The sequence below is a fragment of the Pholcus phalangioides genome, unplaced genomic scaffold (genome assembly GCF_987345545.1).
Source record: "Pholcus phalangioides strain wild (caught in Gottingen) unplaced genomic scaffold, Ppha-v1.0 ptg000016l_1, whole genome shotgun sequence".
NCBI lineage: Eukaryota > Metazoa > Arthropoda > Arachnida > Araneae > Pholcidae > Pholcus > Pholcus phalangioides.
In genome coordinates this window covers 9,722,627-9,749,131 of record NW_028301609.1, presented here as the reverse complement: position 1 = coordinate 9,749,131, position 26,505 = coordinate 9,722,627, and the positions used below count along the sequence as shown (strand labels likewise).

The 26,505-nt window shown below is 35.7% G+C and overlaps 1 protein-coding gene across 1 annotated transcript in view; it reads left to right on the top strand.

The window, feature by feature from the left end:
- LOC149075015 (uncharacterized) overlaps window positions 1-26,400 on the top strand; it is a 42,244-nt gene extending 15,844 nt beyond the window's left edge. The window contains exons 9-12 of the mRNA XM_089246016.1: window positions 1,437-1,519; window positions 2,083-2,278; window positions 7,210-7,351; window positions 12,841-26,400. Of these exons, the coding sequence (XP_089102142.1) occupies window positions 1,437-1,519; window positions 2,083-2,278; window positions 7,210-7,351; window positions 12,841-13,754 (1,335 nt within the window). The 3' untranslated portion in view covers window positions 13,755-26,400. The remainder of the gene's footprint in view (window positions 1-1,436; window positions 1,520-2,082; window positions 2,279-7,209; window positions 7,352-12,840) is intronic.
- Window positions 26,401-26,505: the final 105 nt, after the last annotated feature.

The following is a 26,505-nucleotide window of genomic DNA, read 5'->3' as shown; positions in this document are numbered from 1 at the left end:
AAGGTTTAAGAGAGTTATTTTATAAAACTCGAAAAAAGCAACCAATAAATTTATCGGTTACATTCAAGCAAATGCAACTGGTCAGCTTATTAGTTGCATTTTTAAAAGAATTATTATAAAATATTTATAGTTTAATCCGGGCTTACACTATAAAGGTTTATAAAAGATATTTTATAAAAGTTGGAAAATTCAACCAATAGGCGCATCGGTTGCATTCAAGCAAATGCATCCAGTGATCTTATTGGTTGAATTTTTCACGTTTTATCAAAGAGCTTTTACAAGACTTTTATAGTGTAATCCTGATCTAAGACGGAATTGTGATGTGAATATTTCTTAGCACAGACTTGTTGAAAGTCTCCACCCCTCCCCTATTTTTCTACTTGCAAAGTCTTTGATATTTCCTGAAATTTTTTTTTGGAACATCATTGGATGTTTTCGGAATTTTTCTTTCATTTTTTCCTAAAAGACAGATCTTAGATTTTTTTCAAAATCTTTTGAAAACATTTTAAGATATTTTCTCCCATTGACTACTGAGGATCGAACTGAAGGCATCTTTATACCCATTTATACCCATATTCTATGGGTTCTAGATTAAACCACCAAAGAATGGCTCTAGGCTACCTATGGGCACTAAATCAGGGGTGAAGGAGAAAAATAATTACAAAAATTGCAAAAGAAAGTTTTTATGCACAAATTACAAACTAAAAGATGTGGGCAAGACGCCCGCATCTTTAGCTCTCATGTGAAAGGGGATGTGGATCCGCATTCGCACCATGTGAAAGGGGTCTTATGTATGCATATGGACGCTGCTGTTTCAATGTTTTGTCGCTGGAGCTCAGCTTTGAGAATAGAGGGAGAGGGCAGTTCTGTAAAAGAATGAAGAAACCCAGTCCTAGGAAATGGAAATGTTGGTTTCCACATCATACAACCTTCACAAAATCTTATATAACCAGTGGAAAAAAATTAAGAACATAGATAGGGAAGAGCTGAACAAAGAAATTTTTAAATTTTCATAGCACGGTTAATGTTTCCTGGTTAATCCGTGCACAGATAATTGAGGTTCTAATGTACAATATTTCATTACCATCATCAATTTTAGTTCTCGTACCTTAAATTTTTTGTTTTACAGAAAAAAATGTTCTTCATACTCCCCCAACCACGAGATGAGTTTGGCGACATCATGTCACTTTTTTAACGTTGGACGATTTTATTCAATTCTTATAGGTAAAACATTTGCACATTGTGAATAGGTCATCGGGATCTGAGCTTTCACGTTTGGCTTGCCCTTCTTGAAAAGAATATAATCATCTAATGTGACATGCCATAACCAAACTTTCTCTCATGGTTAGAGCACTATACTCATCATTGACTTTTTTTTTAAATTATTAAACTTGTAACTTCATGAGGTCGTAATACAAGTGACTTTTTTTTCACAGGCTAACCAAGTTACACCTGAAGGCAAGCACAGTAATAAAGACAAGGTGGTGGAACTAGAGCTGCAGATTAATTCACATCGAAGGTAATTGAGTTTATTTGCTTCGTTTCTTTGATAGTTTTCATTTCCATCTAGATATATTCAGCGCTGCTTAGACAAATATAGTAAGGTCTTGGTAGGGCAGCATTACTTTTAATGCCATCCGGCCTATAATGTCACTTTTCATTTGTCCTAGCCAGCCAGCATATTTGTGAGTTGGGATTACTCATTAATAAGTCACCACACTTGTGAAGTTATTTTCATTCGGTCCCCAGGGGTAACGTTCTTCTGAAATCTGACTATCAATGATTCCAGCACATAATATTAATATATGAAGGGAGCACTTTAATCACCATGCTAATATATTGAAATGAAGTAATAATTGAAAAAGAGCATTGATTGTATAAAAAAAGTTTTCCAAAATAAATTGAACGTCAATGGAATAAAAATTGTAATCTTCCCTAAATCACATCAAAGGTAGTTGATTTTAAAATTTGAATTGTATTTTTCCCTAACATTGCCCATAAGAGCAGCAGTTTTTTTTTATTCTGTATTTTTAATATATTTATGCTTTTTTTTATTATATTGTAAAATGGAATTTTTTAAAGGTCTTCTGATGGAAAAGCACCCATGTTACCATCTGTTATTGATAAGCATTCAAATGTGGATGATGAGCAAAGAGACAAAGAACTGGAAAATTATGTGGGAAATGTATACATTGGAAGTCCCCATCGCAGGAGAAAATATCTTGAGCCTTTGCATGTTAGACCTAAGGCTAATCTTTTGCTAGACAGCGGTGAAAATGTGAGTATTTTCTCATTCAGAAGATCATTTTGCAGCGATTCAAATGATTTTTGTTACAAATAATTTTTTTTTTGTGATTAAAGTAAATAATTTTGATGTTTTCAAGTAAACAAAGATAATGCATGTGCAGGAATCATATTTGTCTGCTGGAATGTAGATATCTTTGGATGTTTCTATGGAAAATTATTCAATTCTTTTACAGCCAGATTTTTTTTCTCAAAGTAGACTCGTCTACATTTCACTACTCTTTTTTTTCCTCTCTTTACTGTTCTCGTAACCCTTCTATGCAATTTAGACTTGTTTTTCAAGATCTTTCATTTTCTTTCTCGCCCGTCACAAATCCAAAACATACACCCATACTCCCCTATCCTCGCAGTCTTTAATGTTCTTGGACTTTAAAGAGCTCATGATGCATCCAAAATTCAAAGATAAGTTTTATAATATTTAGAAGACACCAACGAATAAGGCAAATACACAAAAAATAATAAAAGTCCTAATGCATTTCATCACCAATGGGTGCCGTCTTCAGAGGAAAAAATTTAACCACTAGCTTCGCTGACCGAGTTTCCCATTTGGGTTGAATACCAAATCTTCACGCTCGGTTGCTCAGCGAAAGAAGTACGTCTGTTCACTTCAAACGTTGTGGTCAGAATGAAGCTGTGAGCCTGCGTGAGATACCAATGCAGCGTCCTGATTGGACCTTTGCGGAATAGTGCTATCCAATTGGTCCATTCGAATTTTCTTGTAATTCCCGCTCAAAATGAATTTAAGCCATGGTGTTGCGATCGGGGGTGTAGATTTATTATGGTTCACTAGTATATATTTTTTGAAGGCCCGAATATATGTGCCTTCGTAGAAATCTAGATCAACTGTGGACTTGACTTTGTGAAAAACTCTCGCTTCTTGAAATTTGAATTTGTGGCCTTCTTGCCAACAGTGAGCGGCGATGGTCGAATGTAAAAAATCGACCATCGCCGCTCACTGTTGGCAAGAAGGCCACAAATTCAAATTTCAAGAAGCGAGAGTTTTTCACAAAGTCAAGTCCACAGTTGATCTAGATTTCTACGAAGGCACATATATTCGGGCCTTCAAAAAATATATACTAGTGAACCATAATAAATCTACACCCCCGATCGCAACACCATGGCTTAAATTCATTTTGAGCGGGAATTACAAGAAAATTCGAATGGACCAATCGGATAGCACTATTCCGCAAAGGTCCAATCAGGACGCTGCATTAGTATCTCACGCAGGCTCACAGCTTCATTCTGACCACAACGTTTGAAGTGAACAGACGTACTTCCGCTGAGCAACCGAGCGTGAAGATTTGGTATTCAACCCAAATGGGAAACTCGGTCAGCGAAACTAGTGGTTAAATTTTTTCCTCTGAAGACGGCACCCATTGGTGTTGAAATGCATTAGGACTTTTATTATTTTTTGTGTATTTGCCTTATTCGTCGGTGTCTTCTAAATATTCTTGGGCAAAGTGGATCAACTCTTCTAAGTTTTATAATACAGGCAAAAAGTCTGTAGAAACTTTAAAAATGAATAAAAACTGGAAAAACAACCGAAACAAAAAGGGTTTGCATGGGTAGCATTTCTAGGTCATGGGAATTTTTTAAGACAGAAAAAAACAGCCAATAGGTGGCGCTGATGTACACAAGTCAAAGAAAAGATATTCAAATAATGAACAGAATGCCTCCAAATTGTTTATTACAGCAGTATGTGGTCCAGATGACCACCACCACAGGGGATAACACATTGCAGATGAGTCACAAATCCAGCAACGTTTTGTTTGTGTGAATGATTCGTTTTCTGCCATCACATTTATGCAAGATGGAATAACTAGTCACACTGCTACTCCGGTCAAGGCATTCCTGATACAGACATTCGGGAAGGCAAAATCATTAGCAGGCATTGCAGGTTCCCATGACCTCCTCTGTCTCCAGATTTGACATCGGCCAAACTGTCGGGCAACAATGGTTTCTCGGCCTCAACAATCACTTTCCGAATGTTTACTTCGGTTACCGTGTAATCAATGCGTTTCAGACGTGTATATGCGTTTACAATCGATTTCAACTTTTTATTTATATCTTCTCAAGCTTGAAGTTGGGGGGGGGGGGAAAGGATCTGAATACCTAGCACCCCTTAAAAAAGAGAAAAATATATATTCATTTCTACCTTTCTTTAAATCTAGATTCGTTTCTTTCATGAGTCGTGTAGGAAGTCGTCATGTTGGTTAACTTAAACACGGTTTGTATGTTCCTCAAAGAAAGAGATATCACGTGATCCAAAAAGCCTCATTGAAGAAAACCCGGGCAGTGCCTGGTATTATAGCTAGTGTTGTATATTTATTAAATTAACGTATAAACAACCAGCAGATAATATGGATTGAAATCAAAGTAATTCTTTGGAATTAGTTATTTATATTGAAGATTTTTTTCCCAGTATACAGAGTGATCTCTCACTTATACATCCTCTTATGTTTTTCTCAGTTATAAAGACTATTTTCTGCACTCCCTATCAAAGATATAGCATAAGGCTATTCTCATATATGCCTCTCACTTATGCATCCCTTTGCCTTGTTCCTGTGTGGATGCATAAGTGAGAGATCACGGTACTTACCAAGTTCCAAATTTTTCAAAGAATTCATTTTTTCTAATGTGTTTTAAGGTTTTTTTTTTTAAATCTGTTCTTGCACATCATATATTGTAATGAGAATGAAATGATCGAGGTTGGCGGTACATTATCAACCTAATATTATACTAATAGCGATTCAATGTATCATTTTAACATGTATGAGAAACCCTCTGATTTTTTGGGCTTAAAATGTGGAGAAAAGGTGAAAATATATATATTTAATACTATCCATGTGTATAAGAAACTCCTCTTATTTTTGGACCCAATTTTTGGAAAAAGGGTTCCGTATATGCGTTAAAATATGGTAAATTAATTTTGTGCTACAAGATTCCTTGAAAGACTGGTTATATTTGGATATGATTTTAGGAGGAAAATTCATCTCCGCCTTGATGAAGACTTGAACTTCCAGTCTTTCATTTGTCGAATGAGTGCTCTATCACTAAGCTTTTGAAACAATATTTCTTCCTTAGAGCATGTACATATGTTGAATGGCTCTGTACATTAATGGGAGCAGCAGTCAACTACACTCATGTCCATAAATTAAGGATAATTCAGAATCACACGGAAATCGAAATCTAAAGTAAAAATTTCACCTGTAGAATTATCACAAACATCTGCAAGAATGATATGCAAATTTCAGGAAGCCACCAGATGATGCCGATAGTACGCCACAATGACGAGAGTGTAAGAGGGGGGTATATAAGGAATGGTGGCAAAGAAGTAAAATTGTTCACAAGAGTTTGCTTATGGCACTGAGCTCCTTATAGAATAGTTATGACACAGAGGACGCATGTGGATGATTTTTTACGTGGTAGAATTATCGGCCGCCTGGAATGGGGGCGTACTCATATGGAAGTATTCGAGGAACTTGGAATTGCCCAAAGTGTCATCTCTAGGCTTTGGCAACGATTCCAAGATAACGGAAATGTCAGTAGGCGTTACAGTACAGGTCGCCCCCGAGTTACAATGCCGAATGAAGACCGGTATTTGGCAGTAACTGCCAAAAGAAGCAGACGGAGCACAGCATCCGACCTGTCTCGTCAGCTATCTGCAGCCACGGGTACCATAGTTTCAAGGCAAACCGTGTACAGACGTTTGGGAGATAGTGGTCTATATGCTCGCAGGCCTGTCAGATGTGTTCTGCTCACGGCAACTCACTATCGGCAGCGATTAGCCTGGAGTAGAGAACATGCAATGTGGACATCATCACAGTGGGCTTGTATGATGTTTTCCGACGAGTCCAGGTTTAGCTTGCAGTCTGATTCACGTCGGACTTTCATATGGAGAACACCAGGTACCCGTTACCACCAAGACAACATTATTGAACGACACCGTTACGGTGGTGCAGCATTGCTCGTTTGGGGTGGAATTATACTGGGTTCCAGAACAGATCTGCATGTTCAAACCGGAACCATGAAAGCCCAAATTTATCGGGACATCATTCTGAAACAACATGTACGTTTGTTTAGGGGTGCCATGGGCGCAGAATTTGTGTTTATGGATGAGAACGCCCGTCCTCACCGAGCAAACATCGTAAATGAATGCCTTGAATCTGAGGATATAACCCGTATGGAATGGCCAGCATTCTCACCTGACTTGAATCCGATAGAGCATGTGTGGGACATGCTTGGCCAACAAGTTGTAGCCCGTCAACCAACTCCTACATGTGTACCGGAACTTCGGAGAGCATTGCTTGCTGAGTGGAGTGATCTTCCCCAAGATCAGATCGATAATTTGATACTCAGCATGCCTAGGCGTTGTACGGACTGTATTTCATCGCATGGGAGTCATACAATATATTAACCATCATACCAACCATGTAATAGTAAGTTTTTGTAAAGGAGATATTTTTACAATTGCTCCAGGGAGCAAAAATCGTAGTTTTTATGAATGGTATCATACATACACCATCGTTTTTGTTCTTTATCTTTTGTTTAATAAATGGGCTTTATGAATAAGTAACGTTTGTTTTGTTTCTGAACCTTTATTTGCCGGAGCTGACATTATCCTTAATTTATGGACATGAGTGTATTACTACAACCGGGGTTTGAGTCCCCATGGAGGCAGAGATGAATTTTCTTCCTAAAATCATCTCCAAATATAACCAAGTCTTTTGAGGAATCTTGTATTAACAAGTGGACGACTTTCTCAACAATTTTATGCTATTCTGTATTTTGCTAGATTTTTCTATTTGCACTTCTCTGGATGCCCCCCCCCCCCCGTTTATTAAATTATTTTTCTGATGAAATTTGATTTGTGAGAAGGTACATTTTGTGCTTTGATGTCTGTAGGATAACAAGACAACTGGTGAAACAGTAATCGTGCAAGTTAACAAGTCTGAATCAGAAGATGAAGCTCTAGTGTCCGTAGTACCAGAGGGTGACACAAAGGATGAAGAAAAGGACTCGCCCCAAAGTGGTGCAGTCAGCCATGGTGAGACTATCTGCCTGCTGCTGTCAGGTGTTACTGCATGAAAATGTTGCTGCAGTCATGTGGATTTCGTTTGTGCACATTATCATGTAGTATGTATTTGCACTTGCTTGAACATCTCTGAAATTATGTTTCATTTTTTTGTCTATCACTATTTGTATTTTTTTTCCTTTGTTCTTTCTGTTTGTGCATGCTTTTTGTGATACCTTGCATGTTTTTAGTTCAATTCAATGTGTTGAATTTTCCAAAATCTCTTTATTTATTTAATGACTATATATAAGCATTTGGTTTTCATTCATTTCACATTGGTATTAATCGGGTAAAACAGTGTTTTACTCGAAGTTACCCGGGGTAAAGTTTCAAGCTTTATATGATGATTTTCTTTCACATGACTGATTATGCCATCTTCATTATACATCGATAATGTGATTATAATTTCTTTATAAACTTATAATTTATGTACATTTGCAAGGTCTAATCTTTACTTTGAAGAGTGAAGATTTCGAACACACAACTTTTTTCAATATCCTGTTAGTAGCAGTTGCTAGCACTTGTGGTTAGTCTGAAAGTGTTCACAAATAATCTAAGCCAACCAGATCAAATTCATTAGTAAAACCAGTAAATTCACTTATTACTTGGCTTTCTATCATCAAAAGACAAATATTTTCATCAAAATCTGTTTCTTCATGAAACATTTTGACTTTGTAATGTTTCTATATATATAAAACGGGCAATTTTTTTCCCTAAGTACTTTTACAGTTTTTTTAAAATTTTTATTTAATACATCATACACTCTTGAGTGTAAAAAGTGGTGCTGCGACACAAAATTTTTGTGGCTTGAAACAATTCTTTGTTGAACTATGGGGCCGCTGTGGTGGTCGAGTGGTTATAGTGACGGACTCGCGATGCGAGGATCAGGGTTCGAACCCCACAGTGGTGGTCGGCTGAAGTTGGTTTTCTGTGGTTTCCAACTTCAAGGCGCGAATGATTTAATACATGCCGATCTCCCCGTTAAAAAGTCTCGCCACAGAGAGCAACAGGCTTACAATGTTACAAATATTCAATCATTACACTTCACTCACAATTTGAAGTATAGATGGCAGCACTGAAATATCATACGCAACACTAGCTACACGCTCAGACTGTTAGGTGCACTCACTTTGTTCCAGACTCTGCCACGAAGCTGGGCTGGAAGAGATCTCGGCAACGGGATAAGTCCGGTGGCAGAGACCCTGGCGTTCAATCATTGTTGAACTATGGGTTTTCACAACATTTATACACTTATTATATTTTCACATAATGATTGAAACAATTTTTCTTTTCCCAACTTCTTAATATATTTTGCTATTGCTATTTTCAATGGCTTTTTTCAATGTAACCTATTTTCATTTTAACCATTTTTCAATTTTTTAATTTTATTTTTTACAATCATTTGACTGTCAATTTGCATCATTGGTGTCATTTCTCCATAATTTGCAGTTATAGTTTGTTTCCAATTTTAGCCAGTATTGATACTTCTTACATGTTTGGCAATCATAATTTTTCTTTCAAGTCCCTGAGAGTGTATTTGTGATCATCTAGAGAGACCCCAATTTAACTATTTTTTAACCTGCAAGTAAAACTGCTATCTCATCTGATTTGCTAAATCAATATTGACCATTGTATGGTCTCGTTTATTTATACAAATACAATGCCACAACAGGCAAAAAGGGCCAATGAGGTGGCTGAGAGTTGCGGATTTGTGGTCTACAGATACATATATTTTGGTCATCACTTTAGTTTTTTTTACTCCATTCAATTTTTTTAATATGAATACTTGATTTGTAAAACAACTTCAATGTATTTTGTAAATAAAAATATTTCACATTGATGTTATAGCACTTGAGGCTCCATGGAGCTACCCACCCCTATACAGTGATACTTCAGCTAACAAAGATGACTCATTCCAGAATCGCGTTCATTAGCCAAAATCTTTGTAAGCGATGGTAAATCTTTGGTCAGCTCATTTCTGTGTTTAATACATGCAGATAGAAAAGCTCCTAGAATGTCCAGACTGTTCAGTTTGATGCTCAGTCTTGCATTGAAAGAAAGCGCACTCTGAAAACATGGGTCCCTTTTTTTAAAATACATTTTGTATTAGCTGAATCTTTCATTTTACATGAAATGATTCAAAAATTTTCAGAAATAGAAGTGTAGGTATATCTGGAAAAAGATCCCTAGGTGGACATGATTTAATCTGACTCAAGTGAGACTAATTCTGATGATTGGCATGAAAATTCAGCTCGTGTGCTTCCGCTCAAGCTGTTTTATATTAGTATGTGCATCCATATCAACATAAATGTTCATTAGCAGAATCTGCATTTGGTAGCGGAGGCAGAAAACTTTTCTTCACGTAGTCACTGAATTGTAGGCTGAGAGCAGTACAAAATATTTAGTATTTATAGCAACATATTTGCCAACATGAAAGGATCGCTATGCCTCCCTGAAAAAGTCAAAAGAAACATTATTTTGGACTTTTTTTTTCTGTTCCTTCAGCACCTAATAAATTGTTCTGGCATTTAAATTTTTTGTGATTTGTCCAGCCTTCGTGACCTATAGGCTATGTATATATATGTGTGTACTGGGTGTCCGGTAAGTCCTAATTCAGCCTTTGTCTCATCAACCGTTCGTCATAGAGGTATGGGTTCCAATTTAAAAAATGCTCAAAATGTGTTTAAGAATTACTCTGTACCAGTTTCCAGAGTGAAAATGCAGTGTGTCATAAAATAAAGCATCTAGATTTTATTACGGTTCCTTTGTTCTCTAACTTCCGATTAGAAAGTTATTGACTGTCTTTCCTGAGGCCAACAAAATTCTATGTTTCTAAGTGCAATATTTGCTACGCTATTCAAATTCAAAACCCAGAAAATGAAGGGAAAGAAGCATTTGTTAGTTTGAGATAGCTTATCACTAGAGCTGTTATTCAAGCAGTAAATCAGAATCAAAAGAATTTGTCATTATTGTCAATTTAGATTCCAAAGGTGTGTCCTGAGCCTCTGCATATGAAGGCCCTCTCTTAAGCATGGCATATGCAAATTGCACTATGACACCAGCATATAAACCGGAATCAACCTGAAAATATCACTGCTCTCTACCTCTAGCCAATACATCCACGCTGGTCATGCTGATGATGCTAATCTCAACCCTTAATTTTATGTATTTTATTAATAGATCCTAATACTGCTTGATTGTTAAGCATTTAATAAATAAGTTGCAAATGGTTTCCGGGTTATTAGGCCATGGTCTAGGCCTAATAACCCGTAAACCGTTTGCAAGTCATTTAACGCCAGCCATGAAAGCCTCAGACAATATTTAATAAATAGTTATTAACCCTTCAACCTCATACTTTCAATGAGGAGTCGAACCTGCCACACTAGAGATGGTGACCCGGACGTGATATGAAGTTTAAACCACACAACCTTCTAAACTCTAAACCACTAGACAAGCTTTTTTTATTTTGACATAATTTGCATCGGGGAGGGGAATTGACTAATTGATGACAGTATTCGGTATATAGTATGTATTAGTATTTTCAAACCCAAACTTCCGTTTCACACCTTTTATTAGTGCATTTCATACTGATATAATTTTATCAGTGCATTTAATACTGGTAAATAGATATCAAGAGAATAATTGTGCTACCAGGAAACTGTACATTGAATTCGCCTGTATAAGGCTACTTGGATTTCAGTGATAGTGAACTGCCATTCATGTGAATTCTATAACTCACATTATTGGGGAAAAGTAATAGCATTTCTTGCTATATAAATTCTCCTTTTTATACTCATCAAAATTATATTATATGTATAATACAATAATTGTATCATATTTTTATACTTGTCAAAAAAGGTAAAGAAAATAGTTTTTTTTAAAAGGTTAAAAAACTTTTTAATTATTTAAAAAGAATTTTAACCTTTCTAACTTTTAAAAAGTTGAAAAACTTTTTAATTTAAAAATTTTTTTTAACAGGTGGGCTAGCTGGATTTTTTTCTTTTCTAAATCCTATTGGGACATGGTATTCTAACCCTCTATGGTTCACCCACCATAAAAACATATTGACAATTTTTTTTTAAATAAAAACTGACGTAAATTGATGCAATTAGCATATTTTTAATTGAAACACAATGCATCAACACAAAAATTTAATTAGAGTGGGTTCTTTAATTAGCTAAAATAATTAAGGATAAAATATACAGTTTGCTTTTGATTTTTAATGCTATCTATAAATAGGTAAAATCTTGCTGAACAAAGGTGAATAGTTTTTACCTTGAATTTTATTTTCAATTCTCCCAATTTGGTGCAATTTTATGTCTTTGAACATGTAAAATTTCTGCATCTCTCAAAAAAATAACTCCAACAAGGAATCAACTCTTTCTAGGTAGAAAAGTGTTGTACTTTCATAGAGCTGTATTTTGTTCTGAAATGACACTGACACGTACTTCCTAAAATACCAAAGGAAAAAAAAGAAATTGATATGGGTTTCTTGACCGTGCATTTGCCATGGAGTAAAACCTCTATCGGCCTCCTCCGAACAATGGTAATCTCCAAACAACAGCCAGATTTTGTTGGAACCAAAGTCATCCCATAGATTTAAGATTACAGATTACCTCTGAAGAAAAGCCACTTCAGAGTCGAAAAAAAGGTGTATATCGCTGAGAAAAATAATTTTCAAGCTGATTTTTTTTTCAAGGGAGTTACCCAAAAAAAACTATGGGAGAAAAATTAAAATTATGTATGTTTTCTTTTCCTGGGAATAGATGCTACTTGGGTACATTAAAGGCAGTGGAGAAAAAAAACCACTTGAGTGATCTATAATTATGCCACGTGTTACTTAAATAACCTTTAAATGCACCACAAGTCACTTAAGGGAATTCTACTTAACTTGTCCTGATCAGCCAAACAGTGAATGCTAGATATAATGGAGTCTAATAAAGAAATGACCATTTATTCCTTGAATGTATGAAGTTGACGTACATTGGATACCGTTTGTGAAGTTCCCATAAATAAATGTTTTCTCACTTAGTGGGACTCATTTTCGTGGCCCCCCAAATCTTACTAATATTCATTAAGATTTCCTGTTTAAAGCTTTTTCCCACTTACAATGTTTCTTAATGTTTTTTTTTTAAAAAAACATAAGTAAGGAGGATTGACTGCATATGTTGATATTAAGGACATCAAATGTAAAAACTTCCAGAAGTTTGCGAGTTGCATGCTTTATTGCTTATGCTAATTGTTTTTTTTCTCTCCTGTTGTAAGTTTGCTTGTGTTTGGTATTTGTTTTTCCTTCTGTTTGTGTCATGTATATATGACTTTGTAGCTGGTACGTTTTATTATTATAATGTAATTAGAGCGGCAGAACACAGATGCTTTACACTATACTGAATATTTTTTAGCGCAATAAACAAGATTTTTTTCCCTTGTAAAAATAATAAGCGTGAATTTTTCCTTTCCAGGGTTATCCAAAAGACACCTCAGAAGTCCCTCTCCTGCTCCCTTGTTGTCACCTATCTTGGAATCAGAAATATCCACAGCCTCTGCTATAGTTAGCTGGAAACACCGATCCGTGTCTGAGCAGTCACTCCACATGCTCACTGAAGACGAAGATGCGGATGGTGCGAAGGATGTTAGTGAGTCTGCAAATAAATCGGAGAATTTTGCTGGAAATAATGGCTCATCTCTCAGCCATGAAAATAGCGGAAGCTTAAGCAACTTATTCATGTCAGCCAACGAACAAGCCGAAGTGATAGTCGAGACAAACAACAACTGTCCTGATACAACATCCATTCTAGATGAGGATGACATAGTCCATGAAGTCCATATAAAGCCCCAAGGAATGTATGGCAAAGATGCATGTCCTGGAAGTGACTCAAACAAAGGGGAAGATTGCTCCGATCCATTTATAAATGGGGAGTTATGGGCATATGCTCCTCTCAATGGTTGTCATTTGCCGGCTGGCGTGGTATCATTCCGTAGAAGTTGTAGCATGCAAGACGAGTGTGCAAATAATATAAATAGTCATTTGACACGCTGCAGGTCTGAAGATGAAATCAAACCCAGTCCAAAAATAATTAAGCTGCAGAGGCGAATGTCAGAAAATCATGTTTCATGGCTTGTCCAAGACAGTAAGTTGTCAAAGAAATTGAAAGAACACTCACCAAAATCGGGTATATCTGCAGCGGCAGTCTTCTGTGTCGAAGAACCAGATGAAGCATTCCCTCTTCCTAATTTGATGATTAGCAAGAGAAAGTATGGTCACTTTGCTGTGCCTAATCATGTTGTTCTCCCCTGCACAACTTCCATTCATCCAGAGAGTCGCAAAAGAACTCGAGCAGTTGGTTCAAAACCACCAAAAGCATTCCATGCATAAATGCAAATTGGAAATTTACCTTGAAGCTTCAATTCTCTGTTGCCATCTCGAATTACAAGCATAAATATTTCTCCTGAGCTTTTTAGCTTTTATGAGGGGGAGGATAGGAAAAAAAGCTTGTGGTTTACCAATTTGCTTGTCAAATTGCCAGAAGCGTAGTTCTCTGGGAGGAGTCGTTTCTTTTCTGCATTGATGAGGAAAGCTGACTTTCTGGTCATAGAAATTATATGCTGATATTGTCGAACAGTTCTCATGGTAATTTTCTATCACCATATGTATATGTGATTTTCAATTCCAGACTCTTTGTGATGCTTCATTATTTTTCGGAAGCAACGTATTGTATACAAGCATTTTTTTTTTGTATGCATTACTTAACTATATTATCTTCTGCATATCAAGTTCTCATTTGATTTATGACTAGTCTTATTTGTTAAGCATGTGTGTTTGTCCCAGAGATGCTGTAGCAAGAAGTTTTACGTTCCAAGTACAAGTTTTTGTCTTAAATGTGCCTTTTCAAGTAGATAATTGATTCCTTTTTGCCCTTTAATTTAACCCTCCATTGGGGGCATATAATCTATGAGGATGAAATGTGAACTTTTCAGTTTGAGTTTTGCCCAGAATTGCATGTGGCTTGCAGTACTGTATTCAACTTTATGGTTTTTAATATTGTGGTATAGGGTATGATAAAAAAAACTGAAATCGGCTCAAATGTTTTAGTTCATTTTCAACATCACAAGCTTAATTGATATTTAGGTATTATCCTGAGGAATTAGTTGCGCCTGATGGTGTTAATTGTTTTTATTATGTCTGAAGGAGGGTTAAACAAGCAGCTTTATACAGATTTCTCAGTAATTAAACTAGACTAGTCATCAACTTTCTGAAGATGGTGGTTTCCATTTTGTGGTGGTCTTGTTTGTTGTGCAATCTATTGAAAGTTCAATGCCGCTAAATGATATGGATCTCATCTAAGTTCTTTTCATATCTTGAGGAGCTTATTTTCAAAAGGAAACTTCACTTTTTTCCAAAATACACTTTCTAACAGTTTATGAATCTTTGAGATGAGCTCTGCCAGATTATTCAAACAGGAATATTTTTGGTAAAAATTACAATTTAAAATTAATCATTTTTATCAAAAGACCATATATCCACATTTTTCCATACACTTCTGTATTTTTCATCTCTCGATAACAGACACTTGTGGGACTGGAAATTTTGACCACTAACAGGAGTGTCCATTAATGGATAGTAAGATACATTGAGTCCCGTCAATTTAATTAAAAATTGCATCCATATCAGTTATATGAGAGATTTCACTGTGGAATAATCGTGTTTCTTATGTTAATGACAAGAGGGCAGTAAGAATACTTTCCTGGGCTAAGTAAAACCTTCTGGAATCAACAGATGATCTAGAAATTTCTAATTTTTCAGACTTGACGAGCTCAAATTTTAATCTAAAGAAACATTTCCACAAATTTTCGGTCAAAATGGAACATTCCCAAAATTCAAATGTGGATAACTCTCTTGAATGGATTGAGAAATGTAGTATTTAAATATTCTTCTATCATTCCTATTTTACTACTACTATAAAATTTAGCAAAAGTAGAAACGTTCCCTTTTGAAAATAAGCTCCTCTTTTGTATAATGCTGCTTGCATTCAGTAGCAAGTTGTTGTTTATTCTTGAGATTTTTTTTTCTGCCTTGTCTATTTTGATATGAGCAGAGATGGAGAAAGATGCCATCAAATTTTGTTTCAAAACAGATATGCAGACTCATTTTCCCATGATTTCCATGAAAGTATGAATTCGATTTGTTTTATTTTTTCACCAAAAGAATATCTGAACATGGACATGTTGAAAATTTCCAGATGTGGCCCTTGAAATTTCGTAATTTTCACTCATGTTAGTTCATTCATTTTTAATTCCTGCATGTATATCAAGTTTATACCAGTGGTTTTTTTTTTGTCAAAGAATAGCTGTGTTCAGTCATGTTAATCATGTTTTTCCACTTTTTGGTAGAAATGCAGATGAATATTTGACTCATTTGGAAATAATCAGCGATCACATTTGCAAATGAATCTAATATTAATATTGAGATATTTTTTATCGTGGTATAAACTAATTCTGTAGCACTAATTGTTCAAATTTTCCCCATTCACAATGATATCTTGGCTATCAAAGGTAATTTGTACCAGAATCATATTCATTAATTACAAAAGCAATTATCTGTAAATTTCTGTGGCAAATCATTTGATCCTATTTGGATGCTACTAAACTTAAAGATGAGTTTCATTTAACTAAAAATAAGAAGTATTGTAAAAACAACTGACCCAGAAAAATCAGTTTCGATTTTAGCGCATTTATCGGTTTCATTTGCATAGACAAAAGATTTTCTCTTACAATAGCCCGACTGTTTAGTTCAAAGCCTGGGCTCATTGTCCACTGGAATCTTCTACGAGCGATGTAGTAGCTTCCAGTGGATGACCCAGCTTTAGTGTCTTACTGTTTGGCACTTAAAATTTTTTTCTGGCATCTAGATTTTTGTGCAATTTTTTCCAGCCATGATTTACGATAGCAATAGCCTGTAATAGGTACACTCTAAAAAATTTTATGTGTTTGGCTGCTATTGACTATTATTCAGGGGTGCTTGCTTGTAATGAAAAGATTTCAGGGTTTACCTAGCATATTTTTTAAAGGCTACTTGCTTTCGTATTCATAGGCAAATTAATCTAATAAAAGCTTGATACAACCCTGATACAGATTACATTTTCAAAAACAAGTGCAATGAAAATTTTGGCGGAACCAGGGTACAATCTTGTTAGCCACCTATCAAACTTGCTCAAAACCTTGATATGGAATCTGATATAGCCACTGAAAGAACTTGGTTCAAATCCTGTTCCAAATCTAGCCTATATCAAAATGTTTTTATGGAAAATGTATAGGGTATCTGAAAAAGATGGGGAAATAGTAGGTATTTGTAATAGGAAATGTAGGTATCAAAGGGAATAAATTGTCCAAATGTTTGATTAGGGCAATGAATGGTCTGAGGATGCCACACACATGAAATTCATACCATAAAGCCCCATTTACATGGGAAATAAAAATCTCAGTATCCTTCACTCGGCAGCAAGGAACACAAATTTAGGCTCTGAAATTCCATGGAAATTTCAACAAAATGTTAGAAATCAGTATCTAAGAGTATTTAGACAATAATAAGACCAATATGTGATTTAAAGAGACACAATATTGCAATTTCATGAGAGAGCACGTGACAGATGCTGCACACAAACTTTTCACAATGTGAGCACTCCAAGTGTTAAGTCATCATATTTTCTGAAAACTTTCTTGCAGTATTCAAGAAACATCTTGTATAGCTTGCTATGAACGTACAGTAAAACACTTTAACGGCCATTCCTGTTTTACTTCTAAATAATACACTGAGAACCGAGCCAGAAAAACTTGTTGAATGGGCCTTTCAACTGTGAAAGCCTATATCAAAGAGGGGCCCGTTGTGTACAGTTCATACGCTGTTACTTGCTCATGCCCCAACATTAAAATCTGTATCAACTTGAGGCAGCGTTGCACGTCTATCTTATGAAACTATTCTTAACAGTCTTTGATGGTCCTGTTTCTTCAGGGGCTTTTTCGACCCACACCTTTGTCAGAGATTTAACGTTTCCCCAGACTTTTGTATATTTGCAGTACACTCTTGCGATGGTCATGCACAAAATTCAAAATTTCATCTCTACCTCAGAAATACTTTGATCCATCTCATGAGCACCAACTACTACACAATTTTCAAAGTCACTAAAATCGTGATGACCTGCCATTGTAGCAGCAAAAACAACCTAACGGCTTCCTTTGCTACCTGTTGTGTTACATAGGCATTGCTGACCACATCAAGTTATGTCGAATGGTTGCATTTTCCCTTTATTTGCATACGCTCATCTATACCAGTTTTTCTGGCTACTTGGTGTAGTTTCCCTTGTATAATAAAAGTAGGGCATTGAATCTTTAAAAAAAAAAATTTTGACCTGCTAGTGTTCGCAAAAAAGTGGAATCTGGGCAAGATCCCTGTAAATCTTTTCTCCCAGTTTTTCAGATTCAACAAATTGACTACAGTGCATCCTGCTGTGATGACAAGAAAAGTTTATCATGTTTCAGTCAATATATCCCTACCAATCTTCATAGGGATATATGCCATTTTGCTACATATTAAGCGACCAGCAAGATGTCTCATATGTCATTTAACAAACATTGAACATTGAAGGACCGGACACACCCCACTTCCCATCTCAGAGATATCGAAGCTTTCCCGGGGGATGGGTGTATCCGGAAATTTATTAATTTATGTGAAAATAACAATGATATACATATATACAATAAATAATCTGGAATAAAAATTGTGATCATATAACATCATCCACAAATAATCAGTCCGTAATCGTAATAGTCCTTTATATAAATAATCAAAGAATAATTTTTGTCTTGTATGTGATAGAATCTGGAAGTGAGTTTATCCAATCTAGAATATATCAATCTCATCAATCCAGCTGTCAAAAGATATAAATTGACGTCTATGTGGCCGGCATCTCCATTTCATTCACATCTGCCGGAAAAAGATGAAACAGTTGACACTTGTCTTCTTGGGCGTAAATTGTATCAAACAACCAATGCTTTTCTTCTTGGCCATTTAACAAACAGAAACGCTAGCTCTTAGATTGAAATTTCCCATCTTTTTCAGCCACTTTATACAAGCCACCAATCAGTATAGAAGGGAAAAAATATTCTGACTTTTGAAAAGTATGGGAATCGATTTCTTTTAATGGTGAATTGTATCTGTGTGTCATTATAACAAGAAACGAAAGGTCCTTCCTCAATCTTAAAAATTCATCTTTTCTTGGTAGCTTAAAAAAAACTTAGATTAGAAGCATAATATTTACCATCTATACTCAATTGTATCATAAATCAAAATTCGAAAGTTTTGTGTAGTTTAGAATCTTGAAATATTTTATACGAATAATTATAAGCCTTCCGCTTCTTGGGATATCTAGCTTTATAATGTTACCGCTGTATATATATATATATATATATATATATATATATATACACACACATTTTTCGTTTTTCCATACATTGCAAAAAAACAAGAAGGTTGGAAGTTTGCTTACCTCGGATCTAACCTGTAGTATGTAGTTATGATGCATTGGCACAACCCCTGTGATCGACCGTAGGTTATATTAGTTTGTTTTTGTACTCGTGAGTGTGACTGTGATATTTTTACGTTTTTCGTTCGTTCTTAATTGTACTGTAGCAGTTCTGTGTATATCTCAAAAGACCGGTGTTGTGAAAAAATTGGTAACCGATTCTATTCTGGACTGATTTTTTTTACCTCATTGATATCTAATAATGGTCAATATTGGATTTGGAAATGCATTTCTTTGGTGATAACAAAGGATTCGGGATTTTAAATCACAACATCTTGATGGGAATTTTAAATCAAATTTTGAGGGATGGATGGATTCTGCTCAAACGAGATAATTTTTGTTTTTGTGGGGTTATTAACCCTAAAACGGCTTTTAAGTGCTGAATCGATTTTGATGATTCACCATGTATAGGAAAGTGGGTATATATATCAGACTATATTTGTATAGTTTAAGGGTTAGATGATCAATGGACCCAAAAATTTCAAACTGATCTTGCATAAGGGTGATATGCATAGGTGAAAAAAGCGTGACAATGCTTCGTCTTCATGAGATGTGCTTGATTAAGTTGTAAAGAGTTTGCTGAGTATAAAAGAATGAGTGTATAACCCTTTAAGACCGAGAAATTTTTGAAAGCATGAATTTTTGTTAGTATCTCACCTGTACGATCGTTTGGGCTCTATCTTAATGGGATAAAGAAAACACTCGCATGCAAGTCAAAGTTACATATTTTACTGCCATCTTTGAAAAAATTTCACGAACATGAGAATCAAGATGTAAGTCATGGAAACAATTTTTTTTTCTCTATGCGAATTCAAGAGAGCATGCATTACTATTTAAATTTCTATTGACCTTGGATTCCCAAACTTTACACTTTTGTTGTACCATTAGGAATTTCATCAGGGGCAGCTTGTCATAAAGGTGTGCACCTCCCAAGAGAATTTCAAGGCCTTTATTGCAATACTTTGCTAATGGTAAATACTGTAAATGCATATTGTTACCGATAAATGGATGCACATTTTTTCAGAATGTGCGGGAAAAAAAATTGACTATAAAGAGAAACTTTCGAGGGAAATATTGCTCAATGACATTACCATCATGGCTGCCTCAAGCTACTTTCTTTGTTTATCATGTTCAGTTCTCACATCATGTAATTTTTGTAGTCTAGACAAGTGTAAATATAGTATGCATACAAACACAAAAATCTGAGATTGCTTCAAACTATTGAAGAAAAGTGCATGAACACAATCACAATAAATGAAGCTAGTGGTTATAGAACTGCTCTCGAAGATCCGAATTTTATTTTTTGGTTAAAAGTCTGGGTCTTCCATCTAGGTGTGCCCTATCACTCCTGGAAGTTTTTAAACCTGGTATTGAAACACCATGTATAAATTCAACATCTTGTAGAAAAAATCAGTGAGGTGTATACTGTACTGACTGCTTGCTTCTATTCTGCCAGGTTTAGCGTGAATTTTTTATTTGAACAATGGTATTGAAAATAAAACTGCAAACAAATAATCTGATTAAAATAAATTTCAGAAATCATTGTGAAATTGATACTTAACAAGATATCAATTTAACACTTTAGAATGAAATTTTATTTTGGCGCCCCATCCCAGAATATCTGACCACGAGCCACCACTAAATTTTGGATAACTTTTGGCACCTCTGCCTGATCAACATACCCTTAAATTGCTATGAGACACTGATTGGAAATTAGCCGCTATGGTGGTCGAGTGGTCATAGTGACGGCCTCACATCGCGAGGACCTGGGTTCGAACCTCGAACCCAGGTGGTCGGCTGAAGTTGGTTTTCTGTGGTTCCCAACTCAAGGCGCGAATGCGAGCCGATCTCCCCTTTAAAAAGTCTCGCCACAGAGAGCAACAGACCTACAAACAGTACAAATCTAATTCAATCATAACACATCACTCACTTCCCTTCTGAAAAATAGCACTGAAAAATGAAACACAACACTATATATGCACTCAGACTGTTAGGTTCACGCTCAGTTACACTTCCTGCACAACTCACTAGGTAGTAAATCGCCCATAGATGGTGATAGACCTGAGTTGTGCTCGGTTTGAAAGAAAGAAAATGATTGGAAATTATAAGTCCTGTTATTAAAACGTTAAATATAATTCTATCCCCAAAATATCTGAAGGTGCTCCCTATTGCTTTACAGAGCCAATAGCGATCTTCCCTGATGTACCAAAAACTGCTATACAAATACACTAGTAAAATAAGATCATCACTTACGTCATCAAATAAAAACTTTTTAAAGCTGATTCAAGGAATGCTGAATAACATATTTTCCAATGCAAATTATAGTTGTTGCGACCTTTACTCCTGTATCATCCAATGAGAGGCAAAGTACCTTAAGGGTACCACCCATAATTTGCATGTTTTTAATAATCATTCGCTATTAGCATTAGTTGGTTAGAGTGAGGGGGAAGAATAGTTTCAAATATGCAAGAATGGCAAGAAATTTTTGTGGTCCATTTGGAGTTCTGAACCATAGAAGGAAAAAAAAATTTGCTCACATTCAAAATAGTGCTGTTTTAACGCTATGGTCTCATCCATGCATGAAGGGGGGGGGGAGGGGTCAGACATTTTGATGGGGACATTGCAATCCGGAAAGGGCAGGGAAGAAAGTTAGAAAAGGGGAAAGAAGTTTTGAGGAAAAATCGGAAGTTAAAAAAGATGGGGGGGGGGGGAGAGAAAGAATCTTAGAGAAGGGGAAAAATTAAAAAAAAAGGGGATGGGAAAGAAGTTTAAAGAGAGCAAGCTATGAAATTCACAGAAGGGGAAAAGAAATTTATAGAAAGAGCAGGGGAAGAACTTCAGAGAAAAGACAAGGGTAGAAATTCGATAAACGTAGGATGAAGAGGCAGAAATGAAAAAAAAAATAAGGAATCAAAGAACTTTCGAAAAAGGGCAAGGGGGAAAAAAATTGGGAGAGTAAAGAGAAAAAAATAGGCGTTTTTGAAAGTGCATCAAATATATGTCTCAATAGGATTGAAAGGGTTGAGAAAAGGCACATCTTCCCCCATTTAACTAGCATCCTTGCCAATGATGTTGTAAAATGACCCTCCCAACCCCAAGTAATGGTTCAAATTCTGTCACGTTTTGATTACAGAGCCATCAATAGGATGGACAGAAAAAAAAGGGGTTTTATTCAGCTCATATCTACAATTTGAAACGCCATTTATATACATTATACACATGACTGTATTTTCCACATGTGAAATTAAGAAACAAAAAGAAACTCTCGGGACGTGTCACGCCCTTGGATAAAGTGTCTTTGCTTTAGAGCTAAATGTAAATGTGTTTTTTTAGAGAAAAAAATTTAGGTTATATTTATCATGTTCGATTGTGATAACAGTATTACGTGTTTGTAATGAAGAGGAAAAAAAACTATTTGTTCCGTGGTGATATAAACTTACTACTGCCTTTGTATTTGCTATACCACATTGTAGCGGAATAGGTTTACAGCTTCATACTTCTCACTACTATGTGTAATTTTTCTAAATGTTTGTAAGAAAAGATTTATATAATATTCTCGATCACTAGCTATTAAAGTGGTCGTATGTACATATAATATTAGCAGGTAAATATAAACTTCCTCCCTCTTAGATGTATGTATTGGTACTATCCCGATGTGTAGATGGCATTTTCCAGATCGCTTAGCATTAGGTACATACTAGTCTTAGTCTTTCAAGGAATTGTGACGATGTTTGTGATGTCTCTTCATGTTTGATGTTTGCACAAGTATGAAATTATGTTGTTTACTGATCAGGTTTTTGCATTGATAGATGGAGAGTTTCTCTGGTTAGAAGACCGTTGTACTCAACACATCTTAAGGGGATGGCAAACGCTACCATACCTTGGTGATCAAGAAATTTTCTTTGTGAGTGATAACTATACTTATGGAATTGATGTTGTCTTGTTTAACAACCTGGAAAGTTCACAAAGTCCTATGAATTGCCAAAAAAAAATCACAAGAGGGAAGCCTGGGGGGGGGGGGGGGAAGAATTCCCGTATTTAAATGTGAATTCAGCATTCCTTACTGAAATAGCAATGATTGGTTTTTTTATCTGAACCTGGAGGAATGAGATTCACCCACATGTTTCCTATCACTTAGGGATTTTGAATCTTATCGAAAGGTGGATGCATTCAGAAATCTGCAGATACAACATTGTACAAGACACAATATTGTACACAGACATTTAACGAGATACAATATTGTACACAGACATTTAACGAGACACAATATTGTACACAGACATTTAACGAGACACAATATTGTACACCACAATAGTGCACATGCTTGAATTTTTTTCCTTACTGCAGAAGCTGCCAATTGCCAGTAAACTGCTGATGAATGAGGAAGTGAGCACCATTGCATTTTTGTTTTTGACAAAATGGCAGGAAAATTAAAATATAGTAAGTGGCTTCTACTACTGAACCACACATGCATCTCGTCCATATTCCTCTGCGGAACATCTAATGAATTGGTGCATGTTAGAATGTATGTGTAGTGGACCTGACGTGAAGTTTGTTTCTGTGTAATGGTGGTTGTGTGTAGTGCGTACATCTGCCATCAACTTTTCTAACTATGAGTGAAGTTTAATGATTGAATAATTGTATTGTTGTAGGCCTGTTGCTCTCTGTGGCGAGACTTTTTAATGGAGAGATGGCTTGCATTCGCGCCTCGAAGTTGGGAACCACAGAAAACGAACTTCAGCCGACCACCACTGTGGCGATGGTGGGGTTCGAAACCGGATCCTCGCGATGTGAGTCCGTCACTGTGACCACTCTACCACCATAGTGGCATAGTAAGTGGCTATAGGATCATACAGAAGGACCTTGGTCACATTTGATGCTTGATCAAGATCCTTCAAGCATCCACTTGTGCAATGTTAAGGATGGACTCCAGCAATGGTCTTTCACCACAGAGAAAAGCTCCTTCTATTGCAATGTTTCGTTACGAGATGATTTGAGTTTCTGGTCTTGAAATTACGGGAATGTGATATAATAGTCTTCATTCACGAGTTATGTAAAATATGTGCGAGGAAAAAACAACGGAGAAAAATTCTATGTTATGTATATAAAATATATGTAGTCATTCAAATTGTTATGTATTTTGTATTTCTACGGGCATGTGATGTTTTTTCAAGAAACGATTCATTGTTTTTCCATAGAATTTTGGTGCTTTCAAGATCTGATTACAAATTATAGGACATTGATTTACGATGAATTAGGGGATTCATTCGTAATGCATGAGTTACTTGCTGTTCAACAACTGTCTTTGATCCAAAGTGATGAGGAGAGATTTTTCACAGCAACGATTCAGTTTTCCGTAAATCTCTTATTAGGATACTGAAATTCACAGAAAAAAAAAATACTGAGAACAACGATAACGAAGCTTTTTAATTTGAAATTGGAAAATTTTCCAATGATAAATATTGAGATATTTTGGGTCGCAATGAGTCATTCCCTAAATACAGTGAAACCTTGATTAAATGATTTTTTTCGATTTTAAAAATGGTTTTTGACGGTTCCATGGTGAAACATTTAAGCAGGGTTTCTCTGTAAAGACGTGCAACTGAAAAATATATTACCTTTTACAAGCGCCAAGTTTTTTCCGTTATCACTGTATTAAATTTTAAAAATTGCATCTAAGAGATGTATTAGCTATCTCCACTCGAATTTTCTTGATTCTTTTAGTGACTAAAGTATGTGAAGTCTCTTGTTCCTACTTTATTTTCCCACGGAATGGGTTGCACATGTTAACACTAGAACGATGGAAGTAGTTAGTCATTTCGATCCTAAAGATACTTTGACATGCAATCACACCGAAATGGTTTATCTCAGGTTGTTGAAATCTCATTACTTTCATCTTGTTAATGCTTTTAAATTCCTAAATATTTTAGCTAAGTGGTAAAATGAAATTCTACCTGGAATGACGGTAGCAGTCATTTTGACTCGCTATAGAGATATTTAACTAATATGGCTACGAAACATGCTGAAATGGACAGTCTTCTTATGCCAACATTAAGGAAACAGGTGTATTTTTTTCTCATGGTGTTTCCTTTTTTTTTCTGTACTCATTTAGTACCATTCAAAAGTACACTTTTGGAAAAGCTCATACTCGTAAACTGTTCAATTCATTTAGCGTTTTTATGGATCTTTGTGCTTTTACTGCATTGCTTTGGCTGGTACAATGCAGCACGACCAAGGGAATCTTCATTTTTCATGATTTTACTTATAGATAGATGATTGTCTACTACCTCAAAGGTTGCCGTCAGGTCCCAGATTTGAACCAAGAAGAGAATATAGAACAAGGTATTTTCCCCAAGAAGTTTGAGGCGACCATCAATGGATGGTGTCTTCATTTGCAAACCAACTTGTTAATGGCAGTAAATTGCGGTATAATGATATGGCTGGAGTTGATGAAGTAGTCCTGTTCAGTATACAATGCAAACAGCATCGAAAAGCTTTGTATGTATGTATTTTACATTGCTTAAGGTTTTGCACATATTCATGGTTTTTTCGTTCTGCAAATGCAATCTCATTGCAACTTTGTAAATCATATTCTACTTCATACCTCGTCAGTGGACTGCCAAGTGATAGTGAAGTCACAAATCACAAGAGCGCAAAAAAGTCATAATCAACCTCTTTTCAAAGTAAAATGTGGGATTAGTCTTTGTCATAAGTGCTTTTGTCCAAAAAATATCGGTATGTGAATGAGCCTTCATTGCAAAAATTAGTCAAAAAGACTGAATGGATGCTGTTTTAAGAAGTTTCTGCAAAGAAACATGTTGATTTTTCCCTATTGCAGTCAAAATGTCTGTTACCGCCTTTCTAGGTAGTTCAAAATTCCTGTTCTAGTTTTAAACAACTCAATCTATGTGCAATACATTCTCGCATACAAGTGCCATCTCCTGTCTCACTTAACACGGAATGAATGCATTACACAAAAATGACATCAAAATGTCATCGAGAAAATCCAACTGGAGATTAGTCGACAAGTCCTAAATCTAGTTCCATCCTGTGCATTTTCTCATTTGGAGCTAAATTTTGGTATTCACTGAAACAAAAATCAACACACTCATGATTCTAATTATTTGCATCACACTGTCTCGTCAACGAATGCCTTTTCATAATAGAGTTCCTGTACAGTTCTTATTTTTGTGACAAATTATTCTGCGGTTGTATGTAATTGTTTAATTAAGCTTGTGTACATTCGGATTTGTGAAAGTTCCGTTTATAATTGTGAAGTCATTTTTTTTAAACATTGTATGATATTATGTTCGTCCGAAATTATTTCATAATGAAATAGTTTGCTTGCATGAATGACGTTTCGTGTTAATGGGGAAAGCGTTATCGCCTCTTCTCCCATTCCATGCTTGTGTGAATAATATAATAAAATGTTTTCCAAACAAATGCAGCACCGTATCGTGCATAGCTTGATGATAATATTTGGTTAATTTTTCTTTTCACATACCAAAGTTCACTGGTAGTTTTTTTTTCTTCTGTTTGGGCTGTTGA